This window comes from Castor canadensis, chromosome 15 (genome assembly GCF_047511655.1).
Source record: "Castor canadensis chromosome 15, mCasCan1.hap1v2, whole genome shotgun sequence".
Lineage (NCBI taxonomy): Eukaryota > Metazoa > Chordata > Mammalia > Rodentia > Castoridae > Castor > Castor canadensis.
In genome coordinates this window covers 34,325,722-34,349,398 of record NC_133400.1, presented here as the reverse complement: position 1 = coordinate 34,349,398, position 23,677 = coordinate 34,325,722, and the positions used below count along the sequence as shown (strand labels likewise).

Here is a 23,677-nt window from a genome sequence, read left to right as displayed (position 1 = left end):
CTGGGCAGTGGCTCTGGAGTCGCCCTGACTCAACATGAGCCTGGGCCACTGCCCCTTTCTGAATTTCAACATAAGAATGAATCAAGTTCCCTGAGCACCAAAGTATTCACCTTGAACAAATAGTCAAGTACCAGGCATTACTGCTTACCCTCAGTCCAGATGTCTGACCCATCTAGGACTATGACATTGAAACACCTTTTCTGAGAAATTCCACAGGAACTGATCACTGGCCTCTCCAGGTCTGCCAAAGCAAACCCAAGCTGGTAAGGCAGTTGCAGATGTCACAAAATCCGGTCATGCAAGTCTTGGCTTTCCACAACTGGGTTTGCATGCACGAGCCTTTTTAAAGACTGAAAAGGTTCTTAATACTGCAGGATTTCAAATCCGGGCCACAGATGGAGTATGTGCTGGCTTCTTCTGTGGCTGTAATGGTGGGGGGGATCAACCATTTTTGCACGGTGGGCTCAGGGGCTCAGGTAGCCATTGCAGAGCCTTCTGATCCTCGTTCAACCTCAGGATGGATGGTCAGACCTAATATGTCAGGAGTTGCTTTTGAATATGTGGAAAAAAATCTAACTTCTCTTATCAGGAGAATATAGGCCTCCCACCTGGGAGATCCATTGGTTCCATTGAAGACTTTGACATGAACTTGGGGTGGCGTGGGAGCAGGGCAGAAACCCGGCCCTGCTGTGCCTTTCCAGGCTGGCACTGGTGTCTGCAGAGGCTGCCTTCTCCTTACAACAGCAGCCCTGTGTGGCCTGGAAGTAGATTGTTCATTTATTTTGCAGAAGTGAGATTTGCAAGCTTGGGGCTAGAATAGAAAGGTTTAAGAAAATAAAGACTATTCTAGAAGCAATGTAGGGCTAGGGAGGACAAGGGAGAAGTCCCAGGAGTCAGTGGGGGAGGCCCGCCCGGGGAGCCGGACCACATGTGTTAGGTCTCATAGAGTTAGTTAGTTTGAGTCACACTTCTGGAGGCTGGATGTCCAATGTCAAGGCTCCTGCAGACTCTCTGTGCTGAGCTCTCACCTCCTGACAGCTGTCTTTTTGTTATAACCTCATATTGTGGTGGGCAAGGGAGTGCTCTGGGGTCTTACATGGTCACTAATTCCATTCTGGGGAGCTCTGCCTCAAGACCAAATCACCTCCCAGAGAAGCCACCTCCTCATACCTTGGGGGTTAGGATTTCAACATATGGATTTGGGAGGTCATGAACATTGAGACCACAACACTGATCTTCAGTCAAACCTGCCCAGTTTGCTGATGAGTTTGGAGCTGGGTTAGAATTGGAGGTAGGGGAGTGACAAGATGCTGAGTGTGGTCTTGAGGTATGAATGGAGTGAGAACAGAGGGTGCCCAAAAGACACTGACACACTGGGTTCCCTAAGCCTAAGGCATTTCACTGGAAAGCTGCCTGAGACGATATGTTCTGCCTTCAATAAGTCACTCAACAAACAAACCTGGGCCAACCACTGGGTCAGAGGCTGCTGTCCTGGAAAGATGAGTCCTGGAGCCCTCCAGGACTCAGTCTGGTGGGAAAATAGGACACATGTGACTTGAAATGAAATGGAAGGCCAATGACAATATGGGCAGGTGGTTCCTTGCATTTTATAGGACTGGTGGGGGGAGATTCTCATAGGGACAGTGGGGCTTGGGCAGCTTCCTTGGGGAAGGTGGTCACTGAAGACTTGTCTTACGAATTTATTAATCTGTTGGAATTTCAGTTTCTTCACCTCAAAGGATGGGGCAGAGAATAGAGCTAAATGGTAACTTGTGCATGTATGCCGGGTCCTAATGGATGTACTCCTCCTGGCAAGATCAAAGTGGTGTTAGGGAGACTGAGGCTCAGTAACTGACAGAGAACACATAACTGCTAAGGGGCAGAGCTGGTATTCAAATCCAGTTTTGTTTGAGTCCAAAGTCTCTGCTCTACTTCTTCCTGTCACCACCCCGTAAGGCACAGAATGAGGAAGGGTGAAAGGTGGGTGTGCCAAGAACTGGAAGAAGCTGCTGCAGATGAGAGGGGCACAAGTCAAGCCATTCTTGCATTTGTCCATTTAGGTCTGATGTGGAAGAGTTTGGACTCTGGTGGGCGGATGGGCTGTGGGAAGCAGAGACCCAAACAGAGACTGCTGCCCAGTGTGAGAGCAGGGTAGCCATCTGTGTTCACAGCAGCAGCTGGTGTTGGGCAAGGCCCCTCCATCCCACCCTGCTGAAAAGACTCTCTTCAGAGCGGTCCCCAGCTCCCAGAGGGTAGCCCTCTGTTCTTCACCAGTCTCTCCACAAAGGCGAATTTTAAATGAAGGGGTCACAGCCAGACCTGGGGGCTCCTGGCAGCTTTATCCTGTTTCCCCTTCCCACCACTGGCTGGCTGGTACCAGGTCAGAACACCTGGGGACAGAAGCATCACCAGGGCATTTTAATTAGGCTCTGCTTATGGGGAGGGAGTTTTTAGTCAATGTCCCTTAACTCACTGAAAAGTATTTTTTAAAATTATCAGTATGTGCTTGTTAGGAAATACAGGTTAGCTGAAAGGAGTTTTCAAAATCATAGGTTTCCTTTTTTAGTACTGGAGTTTTGAACTCAGGACCTTGTCCTTACTAGGGAGGTACTCTGTTGCTTGGGCCATGCCCTCAGTCTAAATCATAGGTTTGTAAAGGCTAGTCTTAGATTTTTATTGCATATAGCTTCTCATGTGTAGAGACTCAAATAAAATGCAGCATTTTGTATCTGAATTCATTGACTTAGCATCATGTTTTCAATGTTCATCTATATTGTAGTATATGTCAGCACTCTGTTCCTTTTTATGGCTGAAAGTATTTCACTATGTGGATATACCAGATTTTCAAAGATCCATTCATCAGTTAATGGACATTGGGTTATTTCTACTTTTTGGCTCTTACGAATAATGCTGAAATTTTTGTACAAGTTTGTGTGTACACGTATGTCTTCAATTCTCTTGAGCATCCATTGGATGGATCATATGGTAACTGTACATCTAATATTTTGAAGAGTCACCAAAGTACTTTGCACAGTGGCTTCACTATTTTCCATTCCCATCACCAGTGCACGAAGGTTGCCATTTCTCCACATTCTTTCCAATATTTGTTTTCTCTCCTTTTATCCATAGCCACCCTGTGGGTATGCAGTGGAGTCTCCCTGGGGTTTGGATTGATATTTTCCTAATGAGTAATGATGTTGGGAACCCTTCATGGTGTTCGGTGGCCACTTTCATATCTACTTTTCAGTAAAGTCTATTTAAATTCTTTGCTCATTTAAAAACATTGCATTTTTTTAATTATTGAGTTTCAGGAGTCTCTTATATACAGTGTTGTAGATACAATATGTAAATATTTTTTCCCATTCTGTTAGTTGTATTGGATTTTTCAGTGCTGTGATAAAATGCCTGATAGGAAACAGCCTAAGGGAGGAAGAATTTATTTTGGATCACGGTTTCAGAGGTATCAGTCTATCATGTGGGGAAGGTATGACAGAGCAGCTCACACCATAAAGCCAGGAAAGAGGAGAGAGAGAAAGAGAGAGAGAGACGGAGAGACAGAGAGACAGAAAAAGAGTCCTGCACTGAGGCTCTCCCTTTTTCTCCTTTTATTCCATCTGGGCCTCCAGCCTATGGAATGGTGCCACCCACACACTCAGGGTGGGACTTCTCCCCTATTCACTCCCCTCTGGAGCTGCCCTCAGACACACCGGGCCTGCTGGTCTCCTAGGCATCTCTCAGCCCAATCAAACTGCAGACAAGGTTGACTATCACAGTTGTCTTTTCACTCTCTTGAGAGTATCTTTTGAAGCACAGAAGTTTGTAACTTTGACGAAGTCCAACTTATCTGCCTTTTCTCTGTGTGTTTGTGCTTTAGGTGTCAAATCTGAGAAATCATTGCTTCCTCTGAGGCCACAAAGATTTAGACCTATTTTCTTCTATGAATTTTATATTTTAGCTTTTGCATTTAGGTCTTTGATCCATTTTGTATAAATTTTTGTTTATAGTATGAGGTAGGAATCCAAATCCATTCTTTTGTATGTGGATATCCAGTTTTTCCAGCACCATTCATTGAATAAACTATTTTCCCCTTGAATTAAATATTAAAAGGCACCCTACTTTTTAAATTTAGTCTTAGAATATGGGCCTCTTTAAAAAATAATTTTCTATTGAAATATAACAGACATAAAGGGAAATGCAAACATCCCGTGTTCAACTTGACTCATTTCCCACTAAATATTTGCCTCCATGTAGACAACAGTCCATTCCAACCCAAACCAGATTAGTATAGAGCCCCAGGGGTCCCCTTTGCCTTTGTCTCTGCTCCTAGTTGCTATGTCCAACCTCCTCCCCAATGGCAACTTCTATCCTGGCTCCTCCACTGTGATTTAGTTTTGCCTGCCTTTGAACTTTATATAAGTGATATCACATAGCACATGCACTTTTTGTACCTGGCTTCTTTCTTCCAGCATTTTGTCAAGGCTGCAGGTCTGCTGCTGAGAAGTTTATCCCTTTTTGTTGGCTATTAGAATTACAACATCAGGCCGAGCAAGTGGCTCATGCCTGCAATCCAAGTTTCCTAGGAGGTGAAGATCCAGAGGATTGCAGTTTGAGGCCAGCCAGGGCAAAAATTCAGTGAGACCCCATTTCAACCAATAGCTGGGCATGGTGATATGTACCTATCATCTTTTGTACATTTGGCCCAGGCAAAAATAACTAAAGAAAAAAGGGCTAGGGTGTGGCTTAAGTGGTAGAGCGCCTGTGTAGCAAGTGCAATGTCTTGAATTCAAACTCTGGTACCACAAAGAAAAAAATTAAAGTTTCCTGTTTCTTTCTTTCTTTCCTTCCTTTCTTTCCTTTTTCTCTTTCTTTCTTTCTTTCTTTCTGCACTGAGGATTGAACTCAGGGCCTTGCACTTGCTACGCAGGTGCTCTACCACTTTCTAGGCAAGTGGTAGGCACATGCTCTATCACTTCAGCAATGTCCCCAAGCCTAGCTTTACTTTTTAGTAAATACTTATTGCATGCCAGGCCCTATTCTAGGTCCTAGGATGAGGCAGGGAACAACAAGGCAGGAGATTCCTGTTACCCTGGAGCTCATGTTCTCTTGGGTGAGACACTGACAACAAAAATGATAAATAAGTAAAATATTTAACATGTTGCATGGTGGTATGAAGTGAAACACAGAATAAAGCAGGGGAAGGGATGGAGCTGCATGCAACTGTATGTGGAAAAGTCAGGGAAGGCCTCACTGAGACACTGAGAAAATCAGTAAGCAAAGCCTAAAAGAGGTGGAGGGAGCCATGTAAATTTCTAAAGGTAAAGCATTCTAGGCAGAGGGAACAGCAAATGCAAAGGCCTGGAGATGGCAGCAGCTTGGCAAATTTCAGGAACAGCCAGGAGGCCAGCGTGGCTGTGACAGATGAAGTAAGAGGAGAGTTTGAGGAGTGAAGTACATTAGTCAGAGTTTTCTAGAGGAACAGAACCAATAGAATGTATATTTAATTATGAGGGGATTTGTTAGGTTGGCTTGCACGATCAGAGGCTGAATTGTCCCACAATGGCTCTCTGCAGGCTGGAGACCTGGGGAACCCAGTAGCCAATCATGCAGTCCCTGTTCAAGGCTGATGGCATGAAAGGTCCCTGGAGATCTGCTGGCGAGAGTCCACGTTCAAAGGCCCAAGAATCTGGACTTGGATGTCCACAGGCAATGGACACACAAAGCAAAAGACACACAAACCTGCCCAGGAAGAATTTGGCTTGTGCTCAGGGGACTGCTCCCTTCTGCTTTATGTTTCATCCCATTGGACGGTGCTGCCCATATTTGGGGCGAGACTTCCCCACTTGGTTGGCTGATTCTCATGCCAGTCTTCTCTGGAAACACACTCACACACACACCTAGAAGGGTACTCTACCTATAGCTTTTCAGTAGAGTCAAGAGGACAATCAGTATTAGCCACCTCAGGGGGTCAGAGAGGGCCTTGGGGTCAAACTGAATTGTAAGGACATTGTAAGGATCTTGGCTTTTACCTCGAATGACATGGATGTCATCAACAGAAGAGTGATGTTTCTTTTTTAAAAAAGAAAGACTCACTCGGGCTGCTGGGATCATCAGCATGACGAGGGCTCTGGCCATAGCCCTGGGGAGGGATGACGGTGATTTGGAACAGGTGGTCATGGGTGGCTCTGCTAGAAGTGGCTGTATTCTCCAGATATTTTGAAGGTTAGGCTGGAAAATTGACTCCTGGGCTGGATATGGGGTGTGAGAGACGATAGGTCAGGCTGTGTGTCCCAGGTTCCAATCTGCTGTCAGCTTTCTTAAGCAGTCTGCTATTGTTGGCATTTAGATTCCAGCTACAGGTCTTGGTGGGGACAGAGAAGATGGAGAGGAACACCCTTGCAGACAGACCTGAACATGACACAGAATGATCTCTTGGGAGAGATTCTGTCCTTCTCATGCAGCACTAAGTGCCCACCTCAGCTGACTGTACACCACCTCAACAGGTATTTACCTGGAAACAGTGTGGGGTAGTGGTTAGAGCATTGCTTTTGGTAGGAGAAGCCTGGAGCAAATCCTGTCTCTGTTCTCACTACTTGAGCAGCTTAATTAATTTTTCTGTGCCTCAGTTTGTCATCTGTAAACTAGGGATTAAAAATAAGCAATACCCTGTTGGTGGGTTTAACTGATTTAATGTCTACAAAGACTGACATATTGACATAGTAAGCACTATATCAATATCAGTTATTTTCGTTATTTTTTTTAAAGTGAAACTTCTCATAGTGTTTAAAAAAAGAGTTTATATTAATACCTCAAATAGTTAGGTACTGTTGCAGAATCGGGTAGACTAGGCACGTTGGAGAGACAGGGGTTCAAGGCCCATTAGTACTGAATTGAGACTTCTCTCCTCAACTTAACCAGAGGACTGATGGAAAATGGAAAAAGAGGAACTTTGAGTGCACTTTCTATCCTTCAGCAAACATGTCATTTGGGAATTTCACAGTATTAAGGCTTTGAATGACTAAGGGCTTATGTGGGTTCAAACTGGCCCTAAGGGCTTTCCTGACCTTTCATTTCTTGGGATGTGGCGTGTTCGTACGTGTGCAGTGTGTGTGTGTGTGTGTGTACAGTGTGTGTGTGTGTGTACAGTGTGTGTGTGTATGTGTGTGCAGTGTGTGCAGTGTGTGTGCAGTGTGTGTGTGTGTGCAGTGTGTGTGTGTGTGCAGTGTGTGTGTGTACAGTGTGTGCAGTGTGTGTGTGTGTGTGCAGTGTGTGTGTGTACAGTGTGTGCAGTGTGTGTGTGTGCAGTGTGTGCAGTGTGCACAGTGTGTGTGTGTGTGTGCAGTGTGTGTGTGTGTGCAGTGTGTGTGTGCGTGCAGTGTGTGCAGTGTGTACAGTGTGTGTGCGTGTGCAGTGTGTGTGTGTGCAGTGTGTGTGTGTATGTGTGTGCAGTGTGTGTGCGTGCAGTGTGTGTGTGTATGTATGTGTGTACAGTGTGTGTGTGTACAGTGTGTGTGTGTGTGTGCAGTATGTGTGTGTGTGTACAGTGTGTGTGTACAGTGTGTGTGTGTGTACAGTGTGTGTGTGTGTATGTGTGTGCAGCGTGTGTGTGTGTGTATAGTGTGTGTGTGTATGTGTGTACAGTGTGTGTGTGTACAGTGTGTGTGTGTGTGTGCAGTGTGTGTGTGTGTGTACAGTGTGTGTGTGTATGTGTGTGCAGCGTGTGTGTGTACAGTGTGTGTGTGTGTGTGCAGTGTGTGTGTGTGCAGTGTGTGTGTGTGTGTGTGCAGCGTGTGTGTGTGTGTACAGTGTGTGTGTGTGTACTGTGTGTGTGTGTGTACAGTGTGTGTGTGTGTATGTGTGTGCAGCGTGTGTGTGTACAGTGTGTGTGTGTGTGTGTGTATGTGTGTGCAGTGTGTGTGTTTGTTAGGAGAGGATGAGGCTTCTTCCCAGGGCTCTCCGCTTCCCTCCTGGTTGAAACATGGCCCAGAAAGGCGGCCCCACCCGGCCGGGGCACACAGCCCGGGCCGCACCATCCTGCAGGGAGCCCAGACTCTTCCCCACACCTGTTGGGTCCAGTTCCATGGTGAGGAGAGGCGGGGCAACCCGCAAGGCAGACCCTGCAGGCGGGGAGGACGAGAAGGGGCGTGGCCTCTGGGTAGGCGGGGCAGCAGTGGTGGGCGGGGCAATGGGCGGGGCGGGGTGAGCGCGTGCCGCCGGAACCCGGACAGCTGCGGGGAGTGGCGGCCCCGCTGGGCGGAGGATCCGGTCGCCGGCTGCCGAGCGGTGAGTGTCGCCCGTTCAGGGTGCTGCCTTGCTGTGCCCTGCGGGGCGGGGGGGTGGGGGGTCGACCCTGGGAGCCGAGGGTTCCGCCCCCGGGACGCGGTCACCTGGCTATGGAGCTGACCCGGACGCCGGGCTTGGAGAGCGCCTTCCTCGGTTTCCGCCGGGCGCACCGCGCGGTGTAGATACGAAGTAGAAGGAAAGGGGCGAGCTGTAGTTAGGATGGGGGGGGGAGTAGGCAGAATGCTCCAGCCCCCAGGAGACTTGGGGTTGTGGGAGAGAACCTGTAGGATGCGAGGTCATCGCTCCAGAATAAGGAGACCCGGCTTCAGGTCTCAGTGGAGGCCTCAACCAGGTCCTTCATCTCTGTGGACCTCAGTTTTCCCTCTTCACGGGGTGAGAATCTGCCTGGAGGATCTCTAATCCTACTGGCTGCATATAATTCTTCTGGAGCCTATTGCCTTGTCCTTTTCCCATGGGAGTGAGAATCGGGTTCAAATCCTATCCCTGTCCTCGCAGGCCCAGAGTCACGTCCTGCACACTGTTGGCTCTCTCCTTTGCTGGGCAAGTTGGTGGAGCAGCCCCCTGGTCCAGCTGGTCAGAACCCGGGCACTGAGCTTGCTCAGAGTTTTTTCTTCCTGAGCACTTAGGCACCCTGTGTGTGAGATTGGGTGGGGGGGGTTGGGGGATAAGGGGGGAGCTCAGTTTCCCTATGGGCTGGGACCTGATCTCCTCCAGGGTCTTTGTTCTATGTAAGGGAGAAACTTGCCCTGTCACCCTCTCCCCTAACCTTTTGGTGAAGACCAGAGTGACATCCCCACTGCCTGTGTTCTGTCCCCATCCTTGTCCCAGAGCTGTTGAGTCCATGGTTTGTTGGTCATTCAAGGCCCCTTAGCCCACATCCTCCCACCCAGGCCAGAATCCCACTGCAGCATAGATGGAAACTTGTTACTTATAAGGTGACCTTCTGGGTGCATCTCTGTGCCTGGCAGATTCCATGCCTTGTCTCCAGGCTGCCACTTGTAGCCATGTGGAGTAAATCCATTTTCTTTCATTCACTTAAACACTCCGGGGATGGAGAAACAGCACTCCCTACCCTCATGGAGTACACATTCTAGAAAGAAGCTCTAGCAATGAAACATGTGAATACATGGCATCTCAGATTGTAAGAAATGTTATGAAGAAAAATAAAGCAGGGAAGGAGGATGGGGTGCTGGGATTGCAGATTTCAGTTTTATACAGCAGAGTCAGGAAGGCCTCTCTGAGTCAGCCACCACTGAGCAAAGACTTAAGGAGGTGAGGAGCAAGCTATGTGTCTATCTGGAGGAAAGGAGAGTTTGCCAGAAGAGTTTGTGCAAAGGCCCTGGGGCAGGAGCATGACAGGTGGGAGCTGGCCTGGCTTGTTCTAGGAACAAGGAGGAAGCCGGTGTGACTGGAGCAGGGTGGTGAGGAGCGGATGGGGATTAGGAGGAAATGTGTAAGGGTGAGCAGTAGAGGGTCCAATGCATATGGCTGAAGGTCACTGAAAGGCTTTGGTTTTTATTCTGAGTGTGGGTGACTTAAGGCTGAGCTGCTTCTTCTACCTGTGGGGATGAGAACAGGTTGGAGAGAGTGAGGGCAGAAGGGAGGACCAGTGAGGGAGCGTTGCTCTCATGCTGGGGAAAGACCATGGGCACGTGCACCAGGACATAGAGAGAGGCAGAGAGAAAATCTTGGGCTTTTGAATTTGGACTATAATTGGAGGTTGTGTTGGTAGGGTTTGGGGTGCATGAGAAAGGTGGAGTCACTGACTCTGAGGTTTTTGACCCCAGCACCTAGAAGTTTGGAGCTGACATCACTTGAGAGGGAGCTGTTTAGGGGAGGATCTGGAGTTTGGTTTTGTGCTAGTTTACTTTGAGCACCTGAGTGCTATTAAGTAGGCAGCTCAAGGGAAGTTTGGGGGGTGTGGAGCTGGTACTAAAATTTTGAGCAGGTGGCTCGCTGATGAGGGGGTGACATGGAGAAGAGAAGAGGTCCTGTTGTTAGGCTTTGGGGTCTGCTGGACTAGAAAGCAGCCTGGGAGACAGAGCTGCCTGGGCGATGGGAGGAAGAACCAGTAGGTGCCCTGGATGTGGTGAGGAAAGTGCTCCAAGGAGGGAGAGCAGTGAAGGCAACTGGCTTCAGTGGAGCAAACAGAGGAGGGCTGAGAATTGAGCACTGGAAGGTAATGGTGACCTTGAGCAAAGCAGGGGTGGGGAAGGTGGAGGGAAAGAAGAGGAGGGCAAAGGGCAACATGGGATTGGAGCTGAAAGGGGACCAGGCCCAGAAAGAGCTCTGCTCTTTCAATGGACAGGTTTTTTTCTTGTGCTCAGAACTGGTCTCCCAGATAGCAGCAGGAAGGGGAGGGAGGGATGAAGCCAATGTCCCAGGGGAGATGTGGTCTTGGCCAGGATCCAGGACAGCTCAGAAGAAGGGCTTCCCTGGGCTACATTTCCTCTCCAGTCTGTGGGTGGCCAACAGCTGAGATTTCAGCACTGAGTGAAGCCATTGGCTCAGGGTCACAGGGAACCAGGATGGACAGGTCTTGGGAAGGAGGTGTCAGGTCATAGGTGTGCACTTGGGGATGAGGGCGAGCCCATGTGGATCACTCCTTGACTGTTTTAGCAAAGAGGTGCCCCTCTCTTTGCTTGGGCCTCACCTTAGGGAGAACAAAGTTGTGATAACCAAACTAGAGAAGAAAAGACAAGGGAGTTGTACCAATGGATTTAGTCTGAAGAAAAAGTCTGACCAAATACTAAAGGTACAAGAGCTATTTTTTAGGTACCTTTTGGATTTTAGGGACAGTTTTTTAATGAAGTAGATAATATATGAACATCAACTTGTTTTTTTCCTCTCTCCCAACTTTAACTGAAGCAGGATAAATTTAAGCTAGACATAATGAAGTACTTCCTGAGCTGGTTAGCAAGGTTAGCACCAAAGCCAAGTCTTCCTTTCCAAGTGTTTAAGATGAGATAGGACAATGCCTACTCAGAGAGAGGGGGCTGGTTGAATTGGCCCTTGGGGATACTCTTTGCTCTGAGGTCTCCAGAAGACTGGCATAGGTGGGACTTTCCAGGTGCTGGTTGGGGGACAGAGCACCAGACCTTGTGGCTTGGGCCTGCTTCTCCTGTGTCCACAGGAACCTGACATCATCAGCTTGGGTGGGTGTGACTTGGGCATCTGGGGGCAGCCCCATCCTTAGTGTGCTTGGGAAGGGCTTAGTCTCCTTGCGGGTGAGCACATCTGTGGGTGTGGTTCATGATGCTGAGGTCTGCATCTGTCAGTGAGAGTCAGGAGGACTGCCTGGGGCTTTATGCCAGAACTACCAAGAATTACTGAGTGCTGTCTGGCTGGATTGCTGGCTCTGACTTCCTGCTATGCCTTTGGGATTTTCCCTAAGGTGGGTCTGTGACAGATCTGGGACAGCCAGTCCAGTGCCCCACAGAGCTTTGGCTTCCCTGCTAAAGACTGGCCCCTGATGGTGCCTGCTCCCCAGCTTTCCGGGGAGGGTGGCCAAGCACCTGCAGGAGAAGGAAGAAGTGAGTGCTTCTTCTGGGATCTGTAGGTAAGGGGAATATAGCATCCCCTCTGTCTGACTCCAGCCTCCTTCTCTTCCTAGCTGCACACATGCTTGCCAGGCGTGGATCCCCATTTCTAGGCTGTTTGCAGAAGGTGGGTGGACTGTTTTCCCCAGGATTTGGGCAGGGGTAAAGAGAAGACTGGTACTGCATCCTTGGCACCGTCCAGCCCTGGGCTCACTCTGCTCTTTGCTACCCCCAGGAGGGAGACCCTGGGAGGAGACCTGCTTAGCCGGGAAGAGCTCATAGCGCCTACTCTGCAGTTGCCTCTGCACTAGGATTGCCTTCCCTCCCAAGCTTGCCAGAAGCACAGCTCACTTTGCTGCCTCAGTTTGCCCATCTGGCCAGCCCAAGGTCTCCAGCATGCATGTTGGCAGCATTCTGAGTTGGAGATTTCTCCTTTTACTCTCTTTGGCTATCAGCTGAGGATGAGCACAGAGCTTTCCAGTCCATAGCCTTCCTTGGTGGATTTGATTCCGAGTATCCTCACAAAGCCTCCACCCAAATATGCCAAGCTTAGCGATGCCAGGATGAGAAGACTCAGACTATGCTGTGGACCAGCCAGGAAGTGAGACACAGACGAATAACAGGAAAGACACAAACTCCCTAGGCTACTTGGCATCTGCTCAGGAGATTTAGCACTTCCCTGATTTATCAAAAGAAGCCATTGTCCCTCTGCTGCCCATGCCTGTACCCTTTCACTTTTGTTTTCTCTGGGCATGGCACCAGCCCTGTTGACAGACCCTGTGACAATTACGAACTGACTTGCTGATGTTTTCTCTGCTGCTCAGAGATTTTCCCCTCCCAGGACCTGTAGCTCTTGGAGATTGTTTCCGGCACCCAGAGTCTGGGGCTGGGCCCAGAGCCAGCCCCCAATGACAGTGACAGCAGTGGGGCAACATGGTATGGAGTGGAAGGTGTGTGTGAGGAAAAGAGGGCCTTGGGGCAGGAGTGTGTGGGGAATGCTGATGGGACAGTGCGCTAGCAAGCTTTGAAGCCAAGTAGTCTGTACCATGATTTCCCACTTTACCTGGGTGAGGGGGGGGGTCTTTGCCACAATATCCTGTGTGTCCCTTCTGGGCAGCAGTGGCTTATGCACATGGGTGGGACTTGGACCCCTGTGAGGGACCCAGGGATGAGGTAAAGGTGTGTATCCTGGAGTTGCACTGCTGGTGTTCAAATCCCAGCTCTGCCTCATCTAGCTATGACAAGTTGTACAAGTCATTTGTCTGTTTGCCTCAGTTTCTTCCTCTGTACAATGGGCTGGTCACAGCTCCTACTTTCTGGAGGTTGGAAGGGTAGATGAATTCACACAGAGAAGCACCTTGGCCAGTACCTGACACTATGCAGGTGTTTATTTATTTATTTTTTATTTTATTCATATGTGCGTACAATGTTTGGGTCATTTCTCACCCCTTCCCCCCTTCCCGACCCCTCCTTTACCCCCCATCCTCCCACTCCCTCCCTTACCCACCCTAACCCCTCGCTTCCAGGCAGAAACTATTTTGCCCTTATCTCTAATTTTGTTGTAGAGAGAGTATAAGCAATAATAGGAAGGAACAAGGGTTTTTGCTGGTTGAGATAAGGATAGCTTTACAGGGAGTTGACTTGCACTGATTTCCTGTACATGTGTGTTACCTTCTACGTTAATTCTTCTCAAACTAACCTTTTCTGTAGTTCCTGGTCCCCTTCTCCTATTGGCCTCAGTTGCTTTAAAGTATCTGCTTTAGTTTCTCTGCGTTGAGGACAACAAATGCTATCTAGTTTTTAGGTGTCTTATCTATCCTCACCCTTCCCTTGTGTGCTCTCACTTTATCTTGTGATCAAAGTCCAATCCCCTTGTTGTGTTTGCCCTTGACTAATGTCTACATAAGAGGGAGAACATACGATTTTTGGTCTTTTGGGCCAGGCTAACCTCACTCAGAATGACGTTCTCCAGTTCCATCCATTTACCTGCGAATGATAACATTTCATTCTTTTTCATGGCTGCATAAAATTCCACTGTGTATAAATACCACATTTTCTTAATCCATTCGTCAGTAGTGGGGCATCTTGGCTGTTTCCATAACTTAGCTATTGTGAATAGTGCCGCAATAAACATGGGTGTGCAGGTGCCTCTGGAGTAACCTGAGTCACATTCTTTTGGGTATATCTCCAAGAGTGGTATTGCTGGATCATATGGTAGATCTATGTTTAGATTTTTAAGAAGCCTCCAGATTTTTTTCCAGAGTGGTTGTACTAGTTTACATTCCCACCAACAGTGTAAGAGGGTTCCTTTTTCCCCGCATCCTCGCCAACACCTGTTGTTGGTGGTGTTGCTAATGATGGCTATTCTAACAGGGGTGAGGTGGAATCTTAGTGTGGTTTTAATTTGCATTTCCTTTATTGCTAGGGATGGTGAGCATTTTTTTAATGTGTTTTTTGGGCATTTGAATTTCTTCTTTTGAGAAAGTTCTGTTTAGTTCACTTGCCCATTTCTTTATTGGTTCATTAGATTTGGGGGAATTTAGTTTTTTAAGTTCCCTATATATTCTGGTTATCAGTCCTTTGTCTGATGTGTAGGTGGCAAATATTTTCTCCCACTCTGTGGGTGTTCTCTTCAGTTTAGAGACCATTTCTTTTGATGAACAGAAGCTTTTTAGCTTTATGAAGTCCCATTTATCTATGCTATCTCTTAGTTGCTGAGCTGCTGGGGTTCCATTGAGAAAGTTCTTACCTATACCTACTAACTCCAGAGTATTTCCTACTCTTTCCTGTACCAACTTCAGAGTTTGGGGTCTGATATTAAGATCCTTGATCCATTTTGAGTTAATATTGGTATAGGTGATAAACATGGATCTAGTTTCAGTTTTTTGCAGATTGCTAACCAGTTTTCCCAGCAGTTTCTGTTGAAGAGGCTGCTATTTCTCCATCGTATATTTTTAGTGCCTTTGTCAAAGATAAGTTGGTTATAGTTGTGTGGCTTCATACCTGGGTCCTCTATTCTGTTCCACTGGTCTTCATGTCTGTTTTTATGCCAGTACCATGCTGTTTTTATTGCTATTGCTTTGTAATATAGTTTGAAGTTGGATATTGTGATACCTCCAGTGTTGTTCTTTTTACTGAGTATTGCCTTGGCTATTCGTGCCCTCTTGTGTTTCCATATAAATTTAATGGTAAATTTTTCAATCTCTTTGATGAATGTCATTGGGATTTTGATGGGAATTGCATTCAACATGTAGATTATTTTTGGGAGTATAAACATTTTTGCTATGTTGATTCTACCAATCCATGAGCATGGGAGATCTCTCCACTTTCTATAGTCTTCCTCAATCTCTTTCTTCAGAAGTTTATAGTTTTCCTTGTAGAGGTTGTTCACATCCTGTTAGGTTTACACCTAGGTATTTGATTTTTTTTTGAGGCTATTGTAACTGGAATTGTTTTCATATATTCTTTCTCAGTTCACTATTAGTGTATAGAAGTGCTATTGATTTTTTTATGTTGATTTTATATCCTGCTACCTTGCTATAGCTGTTGATGGTGTCTAAGACTTGAGTAGAGTTTTTTGGGTCTTTAAGTTATAGGATCATATCATCTGAAATAGGGATATTTTGCCAGTTTTTTTACCTATTTGTATTCCTTTTATTCCTTCTTCTTGCCTAATTGCTCTGGCTAGGAATTCCAGTACTGTGTTGAATAGGAGTGGAGATAGTGGGCATCCTTGTCTAGTTCCTGATTTTAGAGGGAATGGTTTCAGTTTTTCTCCATTAAGTATAATGCTGGTTGTAGGATTGTCATATATAGCTTTTATAATGTTGAGGTACTTTCCTTCTATTCCTAGTTTTCTTAGAGCTTTTATCATGAAATGGTGTTGGATCTTATCAAAGGCTTTTTCTGCATCTATTGAGATGATCAAGTGGTTTTTGTCTTTGCTTCTGTTAGTGTGGTTTATTACGTTTATTGATTTTCGTATGTTGAACCACCCCTGCATTCCTGGGATGAAGTCTACTTGGTCGTGGTGAATAATCTTTGATGTGTTTTGAATTCGGTTTGCCATTATTTTATTGAGGATTTTTGCATCAATGTTCATTAAGGAGATTGGCCTATAGTTCTCCTTTTTGGAGGTGTCTTTGCCTGGTTTTGGGATAAGTGTAATACTGGCTTCATAAAATGTGTTAGGCAGTTTTCCTTCCCTTTCTATTTCATGGAACAGTTTAAGGAGGGTTGGTATCAGTTCTTCTTTAAAGGTCTGATAGAATTCAGCAGAGAATCCATCAGGTCCTGGACTTTTCTTTTTAGGGAGACTCTTGATTGCTGCTTCAATTTCATTTTGTGTTATAGGTCTATTCAGGTGATTAATGTCCTCTTGGTTCAGTTTTGGATGATCATAAGTATCTAGAAATCTGTCCATTTTTTTAAGATTTTCTCTGATGATTTCCTGGACTTCCATGGTGTTTGTTGTTATCTCCCCTTTTGCATTCCTGATTTTACTAATTTGGGTTTTTTCTCTCCTTGTTTTAGTCAGGTTTGCCAGTGGTCTATCGATCTTGTTTATTTTTTCAAAGAACCAACTTTTTGTTTCATTAATTCTTCGTATGGTTTTTTTGGTTTCTATTTTGTTGATTTCAGCTCTTATTTTTATTATTTCTCTCCTATTTGTTTTGGGATTTGCTTGTTCTTGTTTTTCTAGGAGTTTGAGATATATCATTAGGTCATTGATTTGGGGTCTTTCAGTCTTTTTAATATATGCACTCATGGCTATAAACTTTCAGGATGCCTTTGCTGTGTCCTATAGGTTCCGGTAGGTTGTGTTTTCATTTTCATTGACTTCCAGGAACTTTTTAATTTCCTCTTTTATTTCATCAATGACCCATTGTTCATTAAGCAATGAGTTATTCAGTTTCCAGCTGTTTGCATGTTTTTTGTCTTTATTTTTGTTGTTGAGTTCTAGTTTTATTGCATTGTGATCAGATAGTATGCACGGTATAATTTCTGTTTTCTTATATTTGCTGAGGCTTGCTTTGTGTCCTAGGATATGATCTAATTTGGAGAAGGTTCCATGCGCTGCTGAGAAGAATGTATATTGTGTAGAAGTTGGATGAAATGTTCTGTAGACATCAACTAGGTCCATTTGATCTATGGTATATTTTAGATCTAGGATTTCTTTGTTGATTTTGTTGTTTGGATGACCTATCTATTGATGATAATGGGGTGTTAAAGTCTCCCACGACCACTGTGTTGGAGTTAATATATGCTTTTAGGTTCTTCAGGGTATGTTTGATGAAATTGGGTGTGTTGACATTGGGTTATGCAGGTGTTTAATAAATAGTAGCCACTACAGAAGTTGCTTAGCCCAAATCCACCAGCACGGAAGACCCCTTCCCAATTTGCTTTGAAGAGAACCAATCGCCAAATCCTTGGGAGACATCGCTCCCATATTAGGGCTTGCCTTTTAAAACTTCTTAAAGCAGGGAGCCAGGGAAGCTTGATTTAATTATTGGCTGCTCCAGACTCTCTTAGGGAACTTCAGCCCATTCTTTGTCTTCTCTGGGCCTCGATTTGCACACCTGCACAATGGGAAGGTCAGATGGGATAGGCCTGAGTAGAACTATTGTTCACTTGGAGTCAGATGGGTTGACCCCCCTCCTGCTCCTGAAAAGAGTAGTTTCCACATTGACCTCTGGTCTCTCTCTCTTTCCCCCACATAGTGAGATGTGCTCAGTGGACGATTTCCAGGCACAGAGGAGCCAGCTGGTGGCGCTGCTGGTCTCAGGATCCCTGGAGGGCTTTGAGAGCATCTTGGATTGGCTGCTGTCCTGGGAAGTGCTCTCCTGGGAGGACTACGAGGGCCTGCACCTCCCTGGTCAGCCTCTCTCCCACTTGGCCAGGAGCCTGCTGGACACAGTCTGGAACAAGGGCTCTTGGGGCTGTCAGAAGCTCATTGCAGCTGTACAGAGGGCCCAAGCTGACGGCCATCCCCCTGAGTTTCATGGCTGCTGGGACCCTCACTCACTTCACCCAGCCCGAGACCTACAGAGTCACCGACCAGCTGTTGTCAGGAGACTCTACAACCATGTGGAGGCCGTGCTGGACCTGGCACGAGAGCAGGGCTTCCTCAGCCAGTACGAATGTGACGAAGTCAGGTTGCCGATCTTCACGTCATCACAGAGGGTAAGGCTGCCAGCTCTGGGTGGCAGAATTCACAGGAAAACAGTGCTTAGTCACCCAGATTACTGGTCTGGGGAAGTCAGCCCCATGGAGTATCCTGATCTGTGGGATTTCCCCTAAAACATTAGTCAGGCAGGTAAAAGGTCTCTTGGCTATTGGCAGGGTATCACTTGTGAAGGGCGGAAGGGTGGCATGGTTGCCCAGGGCTAGGACTACAGTCAGAATGATGTACCTTCAAGGTCAGCTCTGTGTAATTTCAGCATTCTGTATGGAGCCTCTCCAGCCTTAGTCTCTCCAGCCTTAGTCTCTCTCACCTCACACTCCTCACCTGTAAAACCCTGTTAATAGTTGTATAGTGCTTATCTTACACGCTTTTGGGGGAGAATTCAATGAGTTAATTTTTGTATTGTGTAGAATGGATTTGGCATGTATGAAGCACCCTGCGAGCACCGGCTTTGGCTGCTGTCTATTATTTCTATTAGGAGTGGCTCTGAGCTTGCACACTTTTTTTTTTAACTGCATTTTAATTTAACAGCCCAACAGAATGTAGCCCTTCATTACATAATTATTTATTATATTAAATCTGTGTCAAATAATTAACCCAGCACACTGCATACTGATATACTGTAAATGTCCACTCATGATTTCTGATGTGAAATCGTTCAGAGTTGGGATGTCATTGCCTCTGAAAATGCAATGATTCCACAGACACCATAAGGACAGAAAAAATCTGTTGGGTATTTTTGAAATTCTTTGTTTTATTTTGCTGCAAACAGTGGTCCTCAGGCCTCCTGTGAGACAGATGGAAAACAGTCATTAACATTCCACTTTGTAGATTGGGAAATTCAGGCCCAGGGAAGTCATTTGAGTAACAGCAGTGAAGAAGAAGCCAGTGTTGGACACGTGACCTTGACTCATTCGTTTATCCTTTACTTTTCATTCATTCAGCCAGAATATATTAGGTGCTTACTGCATGCCAGGCTCTGTCCTAAAGTTTGTTGTGCTCAGAATGTTTTACATATGGTAGGTACTTGATAAATACTTGATGAAGTAAACGAATTATTGAACAAATGAATGAATTAGAATTGCATTGCAGTGTTAGGATGGTCTAAACTGGGCAATGACTAGTTTTTAGTTTTGTCTCTTTAAAAATATGTAAAACATATATATTTGCTGTTCAAGTAATTCTAGGTAAGCCTAAATTGACATTGATGAAATAAACTACTCTGTCTTTAAGGTGCTTTAAATCTGGATCATGGTGGCTAAGTATTTACAGAGCAGACATGATGTGGTCCCTTTAACAGACACACATAAAACCTACAATCATATCCTGAGTAGCACCTCCTTAGTCCTGGCTCCAAGAGGGTTCTACAGATGTATAATTAACTTTACCTGCCTTGGTATCTCTTGTAATCTGTTGTAAGGATAAAATCAGGCTATTCAAGAAATGACAAGATTGTGTCTTGTCAAATGAGTGCTCAGCAGTACATTCTGGTCTGGATGCTCTGAAGGGTTTGGAGAAAGTAGCTGAGATCCTTAGGGCCCAGAGGAGACAGGGCATGAATACAGGAAGTATTTGGAATGGTGAATAAAAGAAAATGGGAGAACTCATTGGCCAGAAAAGAAATCATAATGGATATCAGAAAACATTCAGAACAAAACAAAAAGGAGAATATTATTTTTATCAGAATCTATAGGATACAGCTAAAGCAGAACACAGAGGGAAATTTATAGCCTAAACTGCTTACATTAGGAAAGAAGAGAGGCTGAATTTTAATGAGCTAAGAATCCACATTAGGAAAGTGCTCAGTGGACAGCACAAGTCATCATTGAAAGCAGGGACTGAGCTGAGGGGGTGGAAAGGAGAGTAGACAACTGACCTGAGGACTTACAGATGGCAAGGTCCGCACTGCCTTAGTTGTAAGATTTTAGAACCCAACTTTCTCTTTGTATTCTGTGATCTCCGATCTGGTGTTCTTCCTTCAGTGGCTGGATTTCTGGTACAGTGTGGGTGCCTCTTGTGTTATGTCCAATTGACATGTCCCCCCAGGCCACCTCTTAATTTCCTGTATAGAGGTGATTGTCATTAATTGCAGGTTGGGGGCTGAAAATGCTGTGGAATGAAACAAAATGTGAGTGAAAGAACTAAATCCACAGACATGCCTATTGCTACTGTTCATTGTGTGCCAGGAGCTGTGCTCAGCCCTTTCTGTGTGTGATCGCATTTAAATCCCACTACGTCCTTACAATGTGCAGTGTGACTGCACTGTCACTTGGTCACCCATCTGGGAAGGGGTCCTCCGGAATTTGAATACAGGTCTGTTTTTCCCAAAGCTCTGTGCTTCTCTCTGTCGAATGTGAGGACTTCACATGGTTTTGCTCAGTTGGGCATAGCAGCTGTTAGGACACCTTCAGCTGACAACACCAGCTGTGACACCAGCTGTCCATGTGACTCATGCTGCTGCTCAAGTTGACAGGGTGAGGTGTCAGACTGAGCTCTGAAATGCTTGCTCCTGTCACAATATTAACTTGAACGTTTTTAAACTGGGAAATGTACCATGCCTAAAGAGGAGTATATAAATTTCACACGTGTGGGCAAGCATGGTCCTGTCACGCAGGTTAAGAAATAGAGTGCCTCCAGCACCTGAGTCTTCTTTGATTGCAACTACTATCCTGATTTTTAGGTTAATCATTCCTTTGCTTTTCTTTAGGGTTTTAGCACTTTGTTTTTTTACAGTAAATCCCCCCCAAATGTATTATTTTCCTTTGAAAAGTGGAGCAATAAGTCAAATGTAGTTGTGTAAAAAAAGGACAATCATTTCCTTCCTTAGATAACGGGCTCCCAGGCTAGGGAAGGTTTTGGAGATGTGGAGACGTGGTCTTCTGGGAGATGGTGAACAAAGTCATGAGTGAGTCTCATGAGTGGAAGTCATGAGTGGGAAGATCTAGGGCTCAATATAACTGGAGGATCTGGCAGAGCTGGAGTGAGACGGTGTTGGATGTCTAGTGGGAATAGAGTCAGAGGAAGTGGGTTGCTCTGTACACTCAGCTATAAGCCCACCAAAGGCTATCCTGGCTCCCTGGAATAGGTCAAGGGTAAGCATCTCTGTGGGGTGAAGTGAATGGCCCAGCTGGAGTGGAGAGAAGGAATGGCATTAGACCATGGTGAAGACAAGTGAAATAGAGATAAGGATTAGGAACAGGCCTACTTGGACATGTAGGAGATAAGGTCTTGACTAACTGCTCCATTCTGTTGGAACAGGTGGCCCTCTACTTGTAGCACACAGCCAGCATCCTGAGAGTTCCGTTCATTGTCAGCCCATGTTGGGTCTCCTATATCCTGTATCCTGAATCCTATGTCTCCCTTTTTCCTGGTTTACTCCATTTTGGTAGGTCATGTTTCAGTTTCTACTCAATTCTTTAGACTGAGTGTTTGAGAGTCAAAGTTTCTGAGCATGGCTACCATTTCTCTCATACTTGATTGACAGTTTGGGTATAAAATTCCAGGTCCACCATCATTTTCCTTCAGAAATTTCATGACGCTACTCCATTATCTTCTCTTTTCAGTGTTACTGCTAAGAGGTTTAAAAGTACTTTGTAACTATGGACATTTGTCAACTTTCTTTTAGTCCTCAATCTTCTGAAATTTCATAATTATGTGCTTTGGGTGCTGGGCACCCAAGAGGCCCTTTGAATCCAGAAACTCGTATCTTTATATTCTGGGACATTTCCTTGGTGAGTTTATTGATGGCTTCTTCTGCTCTATTTCCTTTTTTCTCCCTTTATGGTATTACAGTTGCTTGAATGTTAGAATTTCTTGACTAACCTGTAATTTTCTTCTATTTTGTAATACCGCTGCGTTTTTTTCTGCTATTTTTTGTATAATATTTTCAACTCTAAGCTCTTGAATTTTTGATTTTTGCTATCATACTTTTAATTTGAAAAAGCTTTTTTTCACTGTTTCTTTATTATAGTGTTGATTTTTTTTATGGATGTAATCTTTTCTTTTACTTAAACATCACAATGATAGTTGAGCTTTTTTGTTTGTTTGCTTGGTTGGTTGGTTGGTTGGGTTGTTTTTTTCACCCTGCATAATCTTTTTATTCTACAAGTTGCTTTTCCCTTCCACCACTGGCTTGGCCTCTAGCTCACATATTAGATATTTTCTTTGGGCATATAGTAATCCTTGGTTGTCTTTCTCATTATTGACATGGAGGACTTTAGTTTTTAATTACTAATTAATTAATTTTGAAACAGGGTCTTCCTATGTGGCCCAGGCTTGCCTTGAACTTGCAATCTTCCCATCTCAGTTTTGCAAATGCTGAGATTACAGGTGTGCATCATCATATTGGGCTATGAAATGGAGGACTTTAAAACTTAGCATGTTTAGTGAAACTTCTCTGCTATGAATTCTGCTTAGACATTTTGGGAAATGACAGTGTTTCTATCTTTAGACTTTTCCTCCTGGGTTGATCAATTTCCTTGGATAGACCACAAATCTCCTGCTTGGGGATAAAGTCTGATTGCCAGAGGTCTGGGAGCCCAGTGGATGAGAGGCCTGGGTAGGTGATGGGGGGAGAGGGAAAGTCCTAGCATTCAGCCTTCATTTTGTACATGGTTAGGGTATGACGTCCACTTCTTTAATTGTGCCTGGTGTCTCACAGTCATGGAATCCTCTCTTTTACCCCTTCCAGAAAGAATACAAATCTCCAAACTTTGCCATGGCAGCCAGGGATATTTGTTAGTGGCTTGGAGTGGGTAAGGGAATCTGGAAAGCTGTTACATAAATACGTTGACTTGGTCTTTTTTGTTGTTTCCCTTGGTTCCAGATGTACTGACAGTTCCAAGGGGTGCCTTGTGTAATTCCCACCTGCTGCATTTTGGGCTTAAGATTTGGATCTCAGGAGCCTTCTAAGTTCATTGGCATTCATTCATTCAGAAAGTGCCTGGCACAGGGCCCACCAGTAAAGTGTGTCTGGATATTGAGAGTGTAGGGAAGGGGTGAAGGATAAGTGATTTCAGTTTGTAATAATAAGAGGGCTCTTACTGCAAAGGTGGATCTGAACAAAGACTTGGGGGAGGTGAGGGAGTTTGCCATGTGCATAGCAGGATACCCAGGCCAGAGGTATAGCCAGAGCAAAGGCCTGGAGGAATATTTTCGGGAAGACCTGTGCTGAATGGAATGAGCAGGGGAAGAGGAATAAGTGGTGAGGTCAGAGGTATAACTGGGTGCAGTGGTCAGACAGGGATTTTTGTCTGTTTTGGGCCTTGAAGTTTAGGTCGGATTTGGCCTTTGACTGAGAAAATGGGGACACAGCTGGGACGTTTATAACAAGGTACGGTGCTCTTACTTATTGGCCAAGGATTACATTCAGGTGGTGGTACCAGGAATAGACTGTGAGAATAGGCAGGGACCCAGCAGAAAGACCTAGGTGGCAACCTTTGCATTTCTTCAGTTGAGCCATGGTGGTGGCCTGGCATGTGGTGGCAGTAGAGCTGACAATGAGAAGTGGCAGGGACCCATAACAATGCCTCTCATATGAGATGCTAGCCACATGAGGCTGTTGAACTCTGGAGACACAGCTCTCTATATTGGGATTCTATAAGTGTACAAAGCTATTGAAGACTTGAATGAAAGAATGTAACCTATCTTGCTA

The 23,677-nt window shown here is 45.5% G+C and overlaps 1 protein-coding gene across 4 annotated transcripts in view; it reads left to right on the top strand.

The window, feature by feature from the left end:
* The first annotated feature begins 8,182 nt into the window (after positions 1-8,182).
* The window catches only part of Nod2 (nucleotide binding oligomerization domain containing 2), a 38,000-nt gene continuing 22,505 nt past the window's right edge, over positions 8,183-23,677 (top strand). The window contains exons 1-3 of one of the 4 annotated variants that reach the window (XM_074056015.1): positions 8,216-8,280; positions 11,915-11,967; positions 17,561-18,023. In XM_074056015.1, the coding sequence (XP_073912116.1) occupies positions 17,565-18,023 (459 nt within the window). In that variant the 5' untranslated portion in view covers positions 8,216-8,280; positions 11,915-11,967; positions 17,561-17,564. Of the gene's footprint in view, positions 8,281-11,914; positions 11,968-12,079; positions 12,791-17,560; positions 18,024-23,677 lie in introns of those variants that run through there. The other 3 variants (XM_074056014.1, XR_012441985.1, XM_074056013.1) reach the window with 3 other exon arrangements.